Source organism: Carcharodon carcharias, chromosome 5 (assembly GCF_017639515.1).
Source record: "Carcharodon carcharias isolate sCarCar2 chromosome 5, sCarCar2.pri, whole genome shotgun sequence".
In the NCBI taxonomy this organism is placed as follows: domain Eukaryota; kingdom Metazoa; phylum Chordata; class Chondrichthyes; order Lamniformes; family Lamnidae; genus Carcharodon; species Carcharodon carcharias.
Window position 1 is genome coordinate 34,668,468 of NC_054471.1, and position 13,906 is coordinate 34,682,373.

The 13,906-nt window shown below is 42.0% G+C and overlaps 1 protein-coding gene across 4 annotated transcripts in view; it reads left to right on the plus strand.

The window, feature by feature from the left end:
• Positions 1-13,906, plus strand: part of LOC121277962 (solute carrier family 4 member 1 adaptor protein) — a 160,406-nt gene that overhangs the window by 67,029 nt on the left and 79,471 nt on the right. For all 4 annotated transcript variants that reach the window (XM_041187880.1, XM_041187883.1, XM_041187882.1 and 1 more), the window contains exons 7-8: positions 6,036-6,196; positions 7,865-7,934. In XM_041187880.1, coding sequence (XP_041043814.1) covers positions 6,036-6,196; positions 7,865-7,934 — 231 coding nt within the window. The remainder of the gene's footprint in view (positions 1-6,035; positions 6,197-7,864; positions 7,935-13,906) is intronic.

Sequence of the window (13,906 nt, forward strand, 5' to 3'; positions counted from 1 at the left end):
GTACCACCCACACTGTTTTTTCCCATTCATTTTCAAGTAAAATGATTTAAAATGAATACCATTAATGGTAAACTAAGAATTCCAGCCTATGCTCTTCCACTTAAATGTGGGGAAACTATCACCTCCTTCTGTGTTCATCTAAGAGCTACCTTGGAGAGGAGATAAGCAAGGACTCCTCCAGTGTTGTTGCCTGGTGGAGTTTACTTGCTTGATCATTCCCCTCCAAACCAAGGAACAAGATTAGAGAGGAGCAGGGTGGGGCATTGGGGAGGGGTGGTGGTCTGTTTGTGTGTCAGAATTCAAATAAGTCAGACCTAAGAGAGGGAAATTGTGCCAACTATGTACTCTGCTTGACTTCCTAACTGCTTGATTTATCTCAAAAGTAGGCAATGTTTCAGCTTCAATTAAGACTGAATAAATTGCCAAAGGGACACCCATAAAATGAATGGAAAGAGAATTGAAATGGATTATGTACAAGTTATTAGGACAGCCATCGTTGCCAACACAGCTAAAGGATTCTAACCAAACAAGCTCATTTCATATATTGATTGAGTAATCAGAGTTCAACATTAATGCTTAGAAACATAGAATATTACAGTACAGATGGAGGCCATTAGACTCATTATGTTTGTGCCAGCTCTTTGCTAGAGCAATTCAACACTAGTCCCACTGCTGTTTCCCATAACCCTGTTTCTTCCTTTGTTTCAGGTAGTTATCCACTTTTTCCTTTAAAGATGCAGATGTCTATACTTTGATTACTCCCTGTGACAATGCATTCCATCCTCCAGCAACATGTTGCAGAAATAAATTTCTTCTAATGCCTTTCCTCATTCCTCATAGTTATCATTTCAAATTGATAATCCCTTGTTATTGACACCCTTATCAGAGAAAATATGTCCTATTCTGTTTGACCCTTCATAATTTTTAAGATCTTTAATTAAATTTTCTCTTGGCCTTCTCTGCTCTGATCAAAATGCTCTCCGGTATCTCAAAGGCTCTCATCATTACTAGCATTATCCTGGTAATTCTCCACTCTATGCTCCCCATGGCTTTAGTGCCCTTTCTGTAACAAAACTGCACCCAGTATACTATTGTTTAACCAATGTTTTATATAAATTCATCGTCATTTCTGTACTCTGACTCTATGCCCCTATTTATCAGCCCTATGGCTTTATCAAACTGCACTCGTACTTTCAAGGAGTTATGTGTTTGAACCCTCATGATACTGCATGCTTTTCGGTGACCTCTGAGATATTTCTGCTTATCCACTTTCTTGGATCTCCCCTCTCTATTTGTAACCGCCATGGAGTGGTGTTGAGTTGTCTTATTTCCAGATCTCTGCTGATGACTACTTTGAAATCCCCTTGGTGTGGAAGAGAGGTCCAGGATGACAGCTGTTCAGATTTATTAATGTTTTTCTCCTTAATTCCTCCCAGTGGGGAAATATCTGGTGTCCACTTGATGCCTCTCATGGTGAGGTCAGTAAATTGTTGCGTGGAGGATTATGAGCTCAAATCTGCATAGTACTATTCCTTAATGTAGCCCTCTAGATTTAAGAAAGTTTTCTTTGTTTTGTCTTTTGAATAATGTTGGCTGGTGCTCAGTCTCATATCATTCATTCCAAATAGATAACAGGGAAGTTTACACGAGCAAATTCCTGAATAGTCCATAAATAATGTAGTAGGGTTGTCAGCCTAGGTGTAATGGGACTGAAGTTTAGTCTTGGGAACCACACATCATTCTTTGCTTCAACTTTAGGTAGAGAAGCAACAGAAGTGGTTCATTTTAAAGAGGCTTCAAGTTTCAGTTCCCTTTATTTGTGTGCAGCCCACGTAAATGTCCCTCTGCTTACAGCGGTTTTAAATATTTGAAGAGTTATCTTGCACACTGCTCTTATATTGGTGAGAGATGCAGAATACTTTTCTTTTGGAAGAGAAAGGAGTTCAAATGAGCAGAATACATAAGTCTGGATACTGCTATCTTATGCAACTGAATAAGAGCGACTCTATTCTCTTGTTTCAGCATTTGGATTCTGAAAAGTCTCTGGAAAGACAGTAAATTATGTCTTTGTTTTGTGGTTTTAAAGCTTGGATGCACAGGGCAGTAATTTATTCTGCTATTGTGTTGGACACAGACTATTAAACACGTTTGTGTTCAACAATCTCTTTACCTGCACCATTTATTCTGCTGCCAACAGTGACAAATCTTATTTTTGTTACACTTCACACCTGCCAATGTCTCCCCTCTTATTCATCTGTGACTTGAGATAAAATAAAGGGTAGGAGACAGCATGAGAGAAACTTGAAGTGAGTGAAAACCTAGCAGACAAAATGAGCAAGTCACAATTTGGATGGTTTGGACGTGTTAAGCAGAATGGTAAATAGTGTGTAATTCTATGGAGAGGCATCAAGACAAAGACCACACAAACACCAATTAAAATGTATCCGAGTTACCTTGGTGGAGCCAACAACTTTGTTTATGAAAGTTGTCTTTCTTGCATCTGATAATTAGGATTAAGGTTTTATTCATTCATCAGGAATCTATCCATTCTTTTGGAAGTTCATAGACTTTCACTTTGCTTGCTGTTTACCTGACCGGTACTGAAGAGGGTTCACGGAGTGACTGAGTTTGGTGTGCAGCATTTTTCAGAATTGTACTAACAGGGTGAATTCCCATTCTCTGTTGGATCAACATATTGAACTGAAGGCCAAACACTTCCTAACCGAAATGTGAAAATGAGGAGGAAAGTCCACCCAAGCTGCTTGCACATCTGTAAATATCCGTCTAAGGAGCAGGCAAGGCACTAGCTCCCATCATCACTTTTGCCTGGTGTTGGGCAGTGTTAGGGCATAGAATGATAGAGAAGAAAGTAGTTTAAACTGGGTCTATCTATCAGTAATTCCTAACTTTGTTCCTGTTAAAATCACTGCACTCCAAAACATATTTGAGGCATTTTGACTGTGTAATAAGCACTGCAAAATGCAAGTGATTTTAAAAGCATTTGGCCATGGTTGCATTCAAATTCTTCTGCCGAGAGGTCAAAACTGTCTAACAAGGCTTTGGGAGGGACGTTCCTTATCTGATCTCTGTACCACTATTAATATTAATCCTAAGTCATCGGATGTATGATTTTAGCCCACTCATGCACAATTCATTTTCTGTTGAGCAGTTTAGCCTTGCATACTTTAGGATAAATTCCATATTCAGTAGCCCACCATCGTCCTGTAAATTTTTTGAACAAGCATTATAGTAAGTCGGAGCCCAGAAACTACTCCCATGTATTGTTTCATAAACCCAGAGTGATGGAGAATAACAAGACATATAATTTGCCATTATGCAGGTGGCCATCTGTCTCTCATGATAAAACACAGCTATGTCGCTCAGAGAGCCATCGATCTGTATCAGTCTCAACTGATGCTTGGTTCCCTTGCAGCATTTTTTTTTCCTCCTGTCGGTTCTTAGCTGGGCTGCTGAACAGGAAAATTGCACAGTAACAAGAGAGGAAGAAAACTGTTGATAGTTCTCATTCTCACCCCATAGAGTATATATGTAATTAGCTAACCATACAGTTGCCACAACAACAATCTGCGCTTATAACATATGTAATGTAGCAAAGCATGTACAAGAATATAGTATGTCAGGAGGGAAGGATAAGGGAAGATTCTGAACAAAAGTTAAAAGCAGTTTGGAAAGGTGAACTCGCTAAACAGCGGAAGCAGCATGCAATAGACATAGCTAAGCAATTCCACACCAACAGATCAGATATAAGCTCTGAAGTCCTACCACATCCAGTCGTGAAGGGTGGAGGATAATTAAACAACTAACTGGAGGAGGAGGCTTCACAAATATCCCCATCCTCAATGATGGGGAGCCCAGCACAGCAGTGCAAAAGATAAGGCTGAAGCATTTGCAACCATCTTCAGCCAGAAGTGCTGAGTGGATGATCCATAGCAGCCTCCTCCAGAGGTCCCCAGTATCACAGATGCCCAGTCTTCAGCCAATTCAATTAACTCCTTGTGATATCAAGAAATGGCTGAAAGCATTGGATACTGCAAAGGCTATGGGCCCTGACAACATTCCAGCAATGGTACTGAAGGCTTGTGCTCCAGTACTAGTTGTGCCCTGAGTCCAACTGTTCCAGTACAGCTACAATACTTTCATCTACCTAACAATGTGGAAAATTGCCCAGGTATGTCCTATACCCCTAAAGCAGGACAAATCCAACAGGGCCAATTACCGTCCAGTCAGTCTACTCTCGATCATTAGCAAAGTGATGGAAGGGGTCATCAACAGTGCTATCAAGGGGCACTTACTCAGCAATAACCTACTCACTGACACTCAGTTTGAGTTCCTCCGGGGGTCACACAGCTCCTGACCTCATCACACCCTCAGTCTAAAAATCAACAAAAATGCTGAACTCGAAAAAGTGAGGTGAGAGTGACTGCCCTTGCCATCAAAGCAGCATTTGACCGAGTGTGGCACCAAGGAGCCCGAGCAAAGCTGGAATCAATGGGAATTGGGGAAAACCCTCCAATGGATTGAGTCACACCTAGCACAAAGGAAGGTGGTTGTGGTGTTGGAGGTCAATCACCTCAGTTCCAGGACATCACTGCAGGAGTTCCTTAGGTAGATTTCTAGGCCCAACCATCTTCAGCTGCTTCATCAATGAACTTCCCTCCTTCATAAGGTGGGGATTTTCGCTGATGATTGCATAAATATACAGCACCATTCGCGACCCCTCAGTTACTGAAGCAGTCCATGCCCATACTTGTAAGACCTACATAACATTCAGGCTTGGGCTAATAAGTGGCAAGTTACTTTGTGCTACATAAGTGCCAGACACTGATCATCTCCAACGAGAGAGAATCCAACCATTGCCCCTTGACAGTCAATGGCATTACCATTGCTGAATCTCCCAAATCAATTCTGGGGGTCACCATTGACCAGAAACTGAACTGGACCAACTATATAAATACTGTGGCTACAAGACCAGATCAGAGACTGGGAATTCTGCAGCCAGTAACTCACCACGTGATTCCCCAATGCTTGTCCCCCATCTACAAGTCACAAGTCAGGACTATGATGGGATACTCTCCACTTGCCTTGATGAGTGCAGCTCCAGCAACATTGAAGCAAGGCACATCCAGGACAAAGCCCTGGATTGGCACCCCATTCAGCATCCTAAACATTCATTCCTTCCACCACCAACGCACAGTGTCATCAGTCTGTACCATCTACAAGCTGCACTACAAGGTTCTTTCAGCAACATTTAACTAAACCTGTGACCTCTACCATATGGAAGGACAAGGGTAGCAGATGTATGGGAACACCACCACCTGCAAGTTCCCTTCCAAGCCACATACCATCCTGACTTGGAACCATATCACTGTTCCTTCACTCTCGCTGAGTCTAAATCCTGGGCTTCTCTCCCTAACAGTACTGTGGGTGCTGCTACACCACATGGACTTCAGCGGTTCAAGAAGGCAGCTCACCAGTGTCTTCTCAAGGGCAATTTGGGGATGGGCAATAATTGCTGGCCTAGACAGCGAATCCCACATCCCATGAATGAATAAAAATAAAGTAACAATTACTTGGACATGAGCTATGGTGTGTCATTGTACACTCATTTGAAATGGGAAGGTTGGCATGGTGCAAACGGCAAGATTAGTGCAGTGTGGATGGGAATGAGAGCACAGTAATAGTGGGGATACTTAGTGAAATTCAGCTGCCATCTTGGCAAAAGCTGCGATTAAAAACAAGTGAACTGATGGTCATTGCTCAGCACAGTGTGATTAGTAAAAGGGACATTGGTCTCTAGCTCCTCAGTCTGTTTCAAAGAGCTGTTCCAGCCCTATACACAGACACTGCAGCACAAAAACAAACACACATTGACTCAACCTTTAGTAATATTGATTAAGAAGGAGGTACTTTAATCATTAGTCAAAAGGTCTGTAATTGTTTTTTGTGCTCTGAAGCGACGAGGACGTCCCATTATTCCTCTTTAGTAATAGCCTGACAATTTGCTTTCTTACCAGTTTCTAGGAAACGAAAATCTAAAAACTGGGAGGCAGAGGATTTCTATGACAGTGATGAAGATACTTTCTTAGACCGGACAGGAGTTATCGAAAAGAAAAGGCTCAGCAGAATGAAGAAAGCAGGGAAAGTAGAGGAAAAAGTGGAAACTTATGATTCATTGGTAAAAGCCTAAAATTTTCTTTCAATGATATGCTCAGCTCTAGAAAGAACATAATTTTTTACAGATGATGTGTATATATGGGTGCCATGAAGACCAGGTGCTTTCTGTTTGGGAAGAGAGGAAACGAGAAGCATGGGAGCAGGGTGCTCATCACACTGACATCAAAAGTTGTACAGACCCAGATGCTCTGAGCCAGCTTTCAAAAACAGGAATGGCAGATAACGTGAGCCTATGAAACTGATGAACACCTGAGACAAACCAGTTTAACATATTATTTTACAGTATCATTCCACACTTACTGACAAATTTATTAATATCCTTATATGTTAAGAAAGAGATGGATAATTGTGGGAATTGTATGCTGCAGAAACAATTACAAAAACAAGCAAGAACCCTTGAAGGACCAGAATAAATTCTGACTATGCTCATCTATAAAATTCTCAATAATGTACAGAAATTCTCTGCTGATGATTCTGCATTGAGTACCTAAGCATTGCCAGCAGCTTCTAAACTTCTTCCCGGTCTATATTCATCTCAGTAGGCTCAATTCTTGTAGACTCAGTCAAATTCTAACGTCCTTTCTGGCAAGCGCCAACTGGGATTTTGATTAAAGAAAAAAATTAAGAGTCATGACTGATGTAAGACTTTCTGTCACGACCACTGCTGAGCAGACTCAAGTCTAAGAACTGAAGAGTGCCATTTTATAACTTATAAATATAAACGTTTTGAAAAAGTTCTCCTTCCCACCCCATCAATTTTCCTTCCTCCTTTGGTTCTATAGGCTCCAGTACCTCTACCAAGTGTTAGGGAGAGGAGCATCAGTGTGGATCCCAATTCCTGGTTGCCGACTGGAGTGCCCTATTGGAGTTGTGCATGTGTGAATGGATAAAGACAGTTTGTTGCTTGATCTCAATTTTATCCATTCTATCAATTAGCTTGTTAACTAGCAGGACTAAACTAAAATTTGGTAGAGGTACTGGCTCCTGTAGTACCAGAGGAGAAAGAGGAGATAATTGATGGGATGGGAAGGAGAACTTATTCAAAATATTTATATTTAAAAGTTATAAAATGGCACTCTTCAGCTCATAGACTTGAGCCTGCTTAACCGTGGTGGCAACAGGGCATCTTACAGCAGTCATGAGTCTTAATTTCTTCTTTCATCAAAATCCCAGTCGACACTTGTCAGAAAGGATGATGGAATTTGACTGTGTCTACAAAAATTGAGCCTATAAAAGGAACAGCCTCAGCCTGAATTGTTCCATTTAAACTAACAGCTGTTTTTATTACCACAAGCCTGAGTTGGCCCCGTAATAGTGCCCCAGCCTCTGAGTCAGATGATTATGGTGTAGTTATTCGGGCACAGGAAATGGCAGCAATTGGCAGGGATGTGGAGGGAGAATTCAGTAACAATCCCTTGGGCAGGAGTTGGGTTGGTTGGTCCATCATGGGGAGAGGAGCTGGGTGGGGTGTGCATGTCCAGCATTGGCTGCATTCTTTGAATGTGAAGTTGGGAGCGGCACTCTTGCTCCTCCAGCTCCACAATCAAGTAGGTTTATTTTTAAAAACATACCTTGTCAGTTGTGCTACACATCAATTTTTGGTATTCAGCTTTGACCAGTTGTGCCACAAGACCGTTCTGTGCACATAATCGCATCTTTGCTTCTGCAGGTTGCCAAGTTAACTGAGGTGCAGAGAGAACTTGCTGACATTGAAGCCAAGTTGAAGATATCGGGTAAAGGTAAATATAAACCACAGAATGGAAACAATTTATAAGAATGAACCAGACTTTAGTGTGTTACCTCGGTGCTCTTTTGAATTGCCATTAAGGTGGTAAACAAAATCTCCAATACCAGCCTTTTCTAGCTCAAAAAAAAGAGTTGAAATGAAATGTTGATCTTGAAGGAAAATGTATTTCTTTAGAGTTGATGATCCACAACTATTGGATTTTGTTTGCTTGCCACAGCATCCAGGTGTTTCCATGATCTTACAGTCCGCGAAAGTAAAGCTGCAACATAAAGAGCATCCAATTCAAGAATTCAGTGGAAAGGATGCTGAGTGTGAGGAAATTGTGGGGAGGGGGTGCGGTATTTGTGGGGGAGGTGGCAGGGGACACGGGAAGAGAATGACAGGTTGAAATTACACCTCATGATAAATCGCTGCACCTGTCAAACTAATGGACTAAACATTTTTATAACAAGGTTTTAACAGGTTTATTTTCAAATGGGTAAAAGCTTTTGTTAAAATAATTTTCAATTTCACCCATTTGTTACTAATTATTCAAACTTTAATCACTGGAAAATGAGGATTTAAAGCAGCTGTACTGTTCCACACAATGCTGTTCCTGCAGCAGGACCAACCTTACTTATCTGAAGCTGAACAAACGAGATCTGAGAATTTCTCAGTTCCTTGCTCTAGATTAGACTGAGAAGGGCAAAAGAAAGGAGAAAGGGAGTCAAGATTGTAAATAATCACAGAATCACACTGTGCAGAAGAGGCCCTTCGGCCCATCAGGTCTGCAGCGACACATGAGGAACACCTGACCTACCTACCTAATCCCATTTACCAGCACTTGGCCCATAGCCTTGAATCCTATGACGTGCCAGGTGCTCATCCAGGTACTTTTTAAAGGATGTTAGGCAACCCGCCTCCACCTTCCCAGGCAGTGCATTCCAGACTGTCACCACCCTCTGTGTAAAAAAATGTTTTCCTCACATCCCCCCCTAAACCTCCTGCCCCTCACCTCGAACTGTGTCCCCTCATTACTGACTCTTCAACTAAGGAGAACAGCTGCTCCCTATCCATCCTACCCATGCCCCTCATAATCTTGTACACCTCGATCAGGTCGCCCCTCAGTCTTCTCTGCTCCAACGAAAACAACCCAAGTCTATCCAACCTCTCTTCATAACTTAAATGTTTCATCCCAGGCAACATCCTTGTGAATCTCCTCTGCATCCCCTCCAGTGCCATCACATCCTTCCTATAATGCGGCGACCAGAACTGCACACACTACTCCAGCTGTGGCCTCACCAAGGTTCTATACAACTCCAACATCACCTCCCTACTTTTGTAATCTATGCCTCGACTAACATGCCCCTCCGCCTTCAGAGATCTATGGACTCACACGCCTAGGTCCCTTTGTTCCTTTGGACTTCCTAGTGTCGTGCCGTTCATTGAATACTTCCTTGTCAAATTACTCCTTCCAAAGTGTATCACCTCACATTTCAGGGTTAAATTCCATCTGCCATTATCTACCCATTTGTCCATCCCATCTATATCTTCCTGTAGCCCAAGGCACTCAACCTCACTGTTAATCACCCGGCCAATCTTCGTGTCATCCGCAAACTTACTAATCCTAATCCCCACATAGTCATCTATGTCGTTTATATAAATGGCGAATAATAGGGGACCCAGCACAGATCCCTGTGGTACGCCAATGGACATAGGCTTGCAGTCACTAAAGCAGCCTTCTGTCATCACCCTCTGCCTCCTACAACTAAGCCAATTTTGAATCCAGCTTATCAAATTACCCTGTATCCCATGTGCATTTGCCTTCTTTATAAGTCTGCCATGTGGGACCTTGTCAAAGGCTTTGCTGAAATGCATATAAACTACATCCAATGTACTACCCTCATCTACACACCTGGTCACCTCCTCAAAAAATTCAATCAAATTTGTTAGGCATGACCTCCCTCCGACAAAGCCGTGCTGACTATCCCTGATCAAACCTTGCCTCTCCAAGTGGAGATAGATTCTCTCCTTCAGAATTTTCTCCAATAGTTTCCCTACCACTGACATGAGACTCACTGTTCTGTAGTTCCCTGGCTTATCTGTATAACCTTTCTTAAATAGCGGAACCACATTAGCTGTTCTCCGGTCCTCTGGCAGCTCCCCCGTTGCCAGAGAGGAATTAAAGATTTGGGTCAGAGCCCCTGCAATCTCCTCCCTTGCCTCCCTCAGCAGTCTGGGACACAAGTCATCCGGACCTAGAGATTTGTCCACTTTTAAGCCTGCCAACACCTCCAATGTCTTGTCATTCCCTATATCAATTTGCTCAAGAACCTCGCAATCTATCTCCCCGAGTTCCATACCTTCATGCTAATGAATCTCATCTTGAAGGGTTAGCTCCCTTATCTACTTTTTCACCATGTCCTTCATTGTTACATTTCTACAACTGCATCAAATTGTCTATTGATATTGTTTATATTGTTCACCAATGGACTTCACTGGTAACCAATGTCACAAGTGTATTGCCCTTTGGGTGAAGCCATCACCTAGCTTTCCTTCTTAACCAGTGCATTCCTTCGGATTTGAACCCTGTTCTATAGTGAACTTCTTTGGGCTCACATTAGTTGATGTCTTTCTTCTTTTGAGCTTTCAGTCAAAAGAGTCCAATATTCACAACCTCTTCTTCATTTAAATTCCTGACATCCTTTAGAGATTTTTGAGAATATAACTCAGGGTAACCAGTGAATCAAGTATATTTGAATTTTCAAAAAGCATTTGATAAGGTGTCACATGAAAATTTGTTGCAAAAGAAAAAGACTTGTGGCATCGGGGGTAATATATGAGCAAGTACAGAGGATTGTCTAAAGGATGGAAGACAGTAGGAATAAATGGGTCGTTTTCAGGTTGGCAAGCTGTTACTAGTGGGGAGCTGCAAGGATCAGTGCTTGAGGCTCCAGCTGTTTCCAACCCACGTTAATGGACTAAATGAAGAGACTGATTGTAATGTGTACAACTTTGCTGACCATACAATGTTCGGTGGAAAATTAAACTGTGAGGAAGACACAGAGTGGCCGTAAAGGGATATAGGCAGGTTAATAGAGCGTGCAAGAGGATGGCAGGTGGAGAATAATGTGGAGAAATGTAAGACTATTCACTTTGGTAGGAAAAATAAAAAATCAGAATATTAAATGATGTGAGACTATTAAATGGTGGTGTTCAGAGGGATTTATGTGTTCTTGTGCAAGAAACGCACAAAATCAACATGCAAGTTCATCAAGTAAAACTAAGGAAGTCAAACGGTATGTTGATTTTTATTGCAAGGGGGTTGGAATACAAGAATAAGGCAATCTTGCTGCAATTGTACAAAGCTCTGGTGAGACCACAACTCGAGTGCTGTGTGCAGTTTTGGACTTTATACCTAAGGAAAGACCTACTTAACTCAGAAGGGGTGCAACAAACGTTCACCAGATCGATTCCTGGGACAAGAGGGTTAACTTATGAATAGATATTGAGTAGAATGGGTCTGAACTCTCTGAAGTTTAGAAAATTGAGAGATTATATCATTAAAACATAAGATTGAGAGGGCTTGACAGGGATAGGTATTGAGAGGCAATTTCCCCTGGCTGGAGAGTTTATAAGAGTGCCACCCAAACTTTTTCCTGGTGTGACCCCATTTTAATGCCTCAGACTTCATGTAACCCCAAGTGGAGGTGAGGGTGGTAGCTTCAGCTGCTGAGTGGGTGGGGAGGGGTGTTTTAGCTCCTGAGCAGAGAGTGGGGAGGAGAAGCTCAGCTTGGTTGGAATTGTTTAAACTGCAGAGTTTTATTTATATATAAAAAAAACCCTACATTTTCAGAGGCTTTTTTTGCAGCAGCAATCTGGCCTCAAAAATCCGTCTGTTAGAACACACCACCTATAGAAAGAAAAACGGGGATTTAAAGGAGCCCCACAGCTGTTAGCATTCAGTTGGAGCTCCATGGCAACCATTGCTGCCTCAGAACTTGCGATCAAAAATCTCATTGCAACCCACAATTTGTGAATCCCTGGCTTAGAACTAAGGGACATAGTCTTAGTATAAGAGGACAGCCATATAAGACTGAGATAATGAGAAATTTCTTCACCCGAAGCATTGTGAATCTTTGGAATTCTCTACTTCAAAAGGCTGTGGAAGCTCAGTCATTGAGTATGTTCGAGACAGTGATCAATAGATCTCTAGAGACTAATGATATCAAGGAATATGGGGATAGCATGGGAAAGTGACATAGAGATCAGACATTATCTAGTTGAATGGTGCAGGAGGTTCAGGGGGCTGAATGGCCTACTCCTGCTCTGATGTTCTTATTTTCCACTCCAGAGGCTTGAGCATAAAAATCTATGCTAGCACTCTAGTGTCGTACTGTTGGAGTGGCCATTTTTTAGCTGTAATGTTAAACTGAAGCCTTGTCTATTCTCACAGCTGGGCATAAAAGATCCCCTGGCACTATTTTGAAGAAGGATCTCTCCTGGGTGTCTCTCACAATATTGATCTTTCAATCAGCGCTATTAAGATTTCTTTCTAGTCAATGTCCATTGCTACTTATGGGACGTTTCTATGCGCAAATTGGTTTTAACAGTGGCCAAACCTCAAAGACCTCATTGTCTGTAAGGTGCTTTGGATACATCCCACGTTTGGAATACAAACATACATACGAATTAAAAGCAGGATTAGGCCACTCGGCCCTTTGAGACTGCTCTACCATTAAATAATATCATGGCTGATCTGATTGTAACCTCAACTCCACATTCCCGCCTACCCTCAATAAATTTTCACCCCCTTGCTTCTCAAGAATCTATCTACCTCTGTCTTAAAAATATTCAAAGACTCTGTTTCCACCGCCTTCCGAGGAAGAGTTCCAAAGACTCTCAACCCTCTGAGAGAAAACATTTCTCCTGATCTCTGTCCTAAATTGCCAACCCCTTACTTTTAAACAGTGGCCTCAAGTACTAGATTCTCCCACAAGAGGAAACATCCTCTCCACATCAACCCTGTCAAGACCCCTCAGGATCTTATATATTTCAGTCAAGTCACCTCTTAATTGTACTGACAGGAGGGGGTTTCATTTAGAACACCCCTGATTTCTCCACTCACTACCTATCCATAAACAGATAATTATTTTTGATTTTTGATTTCCCCCTTTATAAGTGGTGCCGTATTTTCCCCAACCGTTCAGTTTTTGAGTGATCCCGTGCTCTATTAATAACCCCACAGCAAACTCGAGATAATGTAAAATAAGAGGGGTAGTTTATTTTACACGCACAAAATGCAGGAAGGGGTTTCACAACATCCACCCCTTTTTGCATTTATACAGTAAAAGAGGGATAAGGGAAAGAAAGGGAATCAGGGCAAAGATCACGATAAAAATAAGAATTATAGTTTCACATGAGTCCAGAATCAAAAAGTCCAATGGTGCATTCCTTCAGGAGTTATTAGGCTGAAGCTGTTGTAGGGTGATCCACTTTCCCAGAAGCGTTAACTTCCATGTTGGAAGAAGGCATGAATTAGTCTTCTAGGCACAGATACAGAAGTTCAGATGTTCCAGTCATATACAGTGCTGTGAGGACCAGGTGACTTAAAACCTGGGCAGAGATCTTTATTGCTACTTATTAGGTGGTAAATGGTAGACAGGCAGGCTGCTAAACTGGCATCCTGTTTCTCTTCTGAGATTAAACGACGACTGAAGATAAAACCCAAAAGCTGTAAAATTAAAGCAGTTCAAGTGGCTGAGTCTTGGTCATGTTACAGGGTGGTTTCGGGTTGAGCTTTTGAGCCCCTTGTTAAGACCCATTGTCTTTTGAGCAGGTAACTGTAGAACCATTAGCACAACATTGGAGATGAGTCACAAATAGCCCTGCTTTTTCCATAGCTGGCTGGTGCAGGTATCTCGTCTACTATCCTTTGTGTTGGCTTGGCTGGAATGTTTATACAACGCAAGGAGCGTCACATTC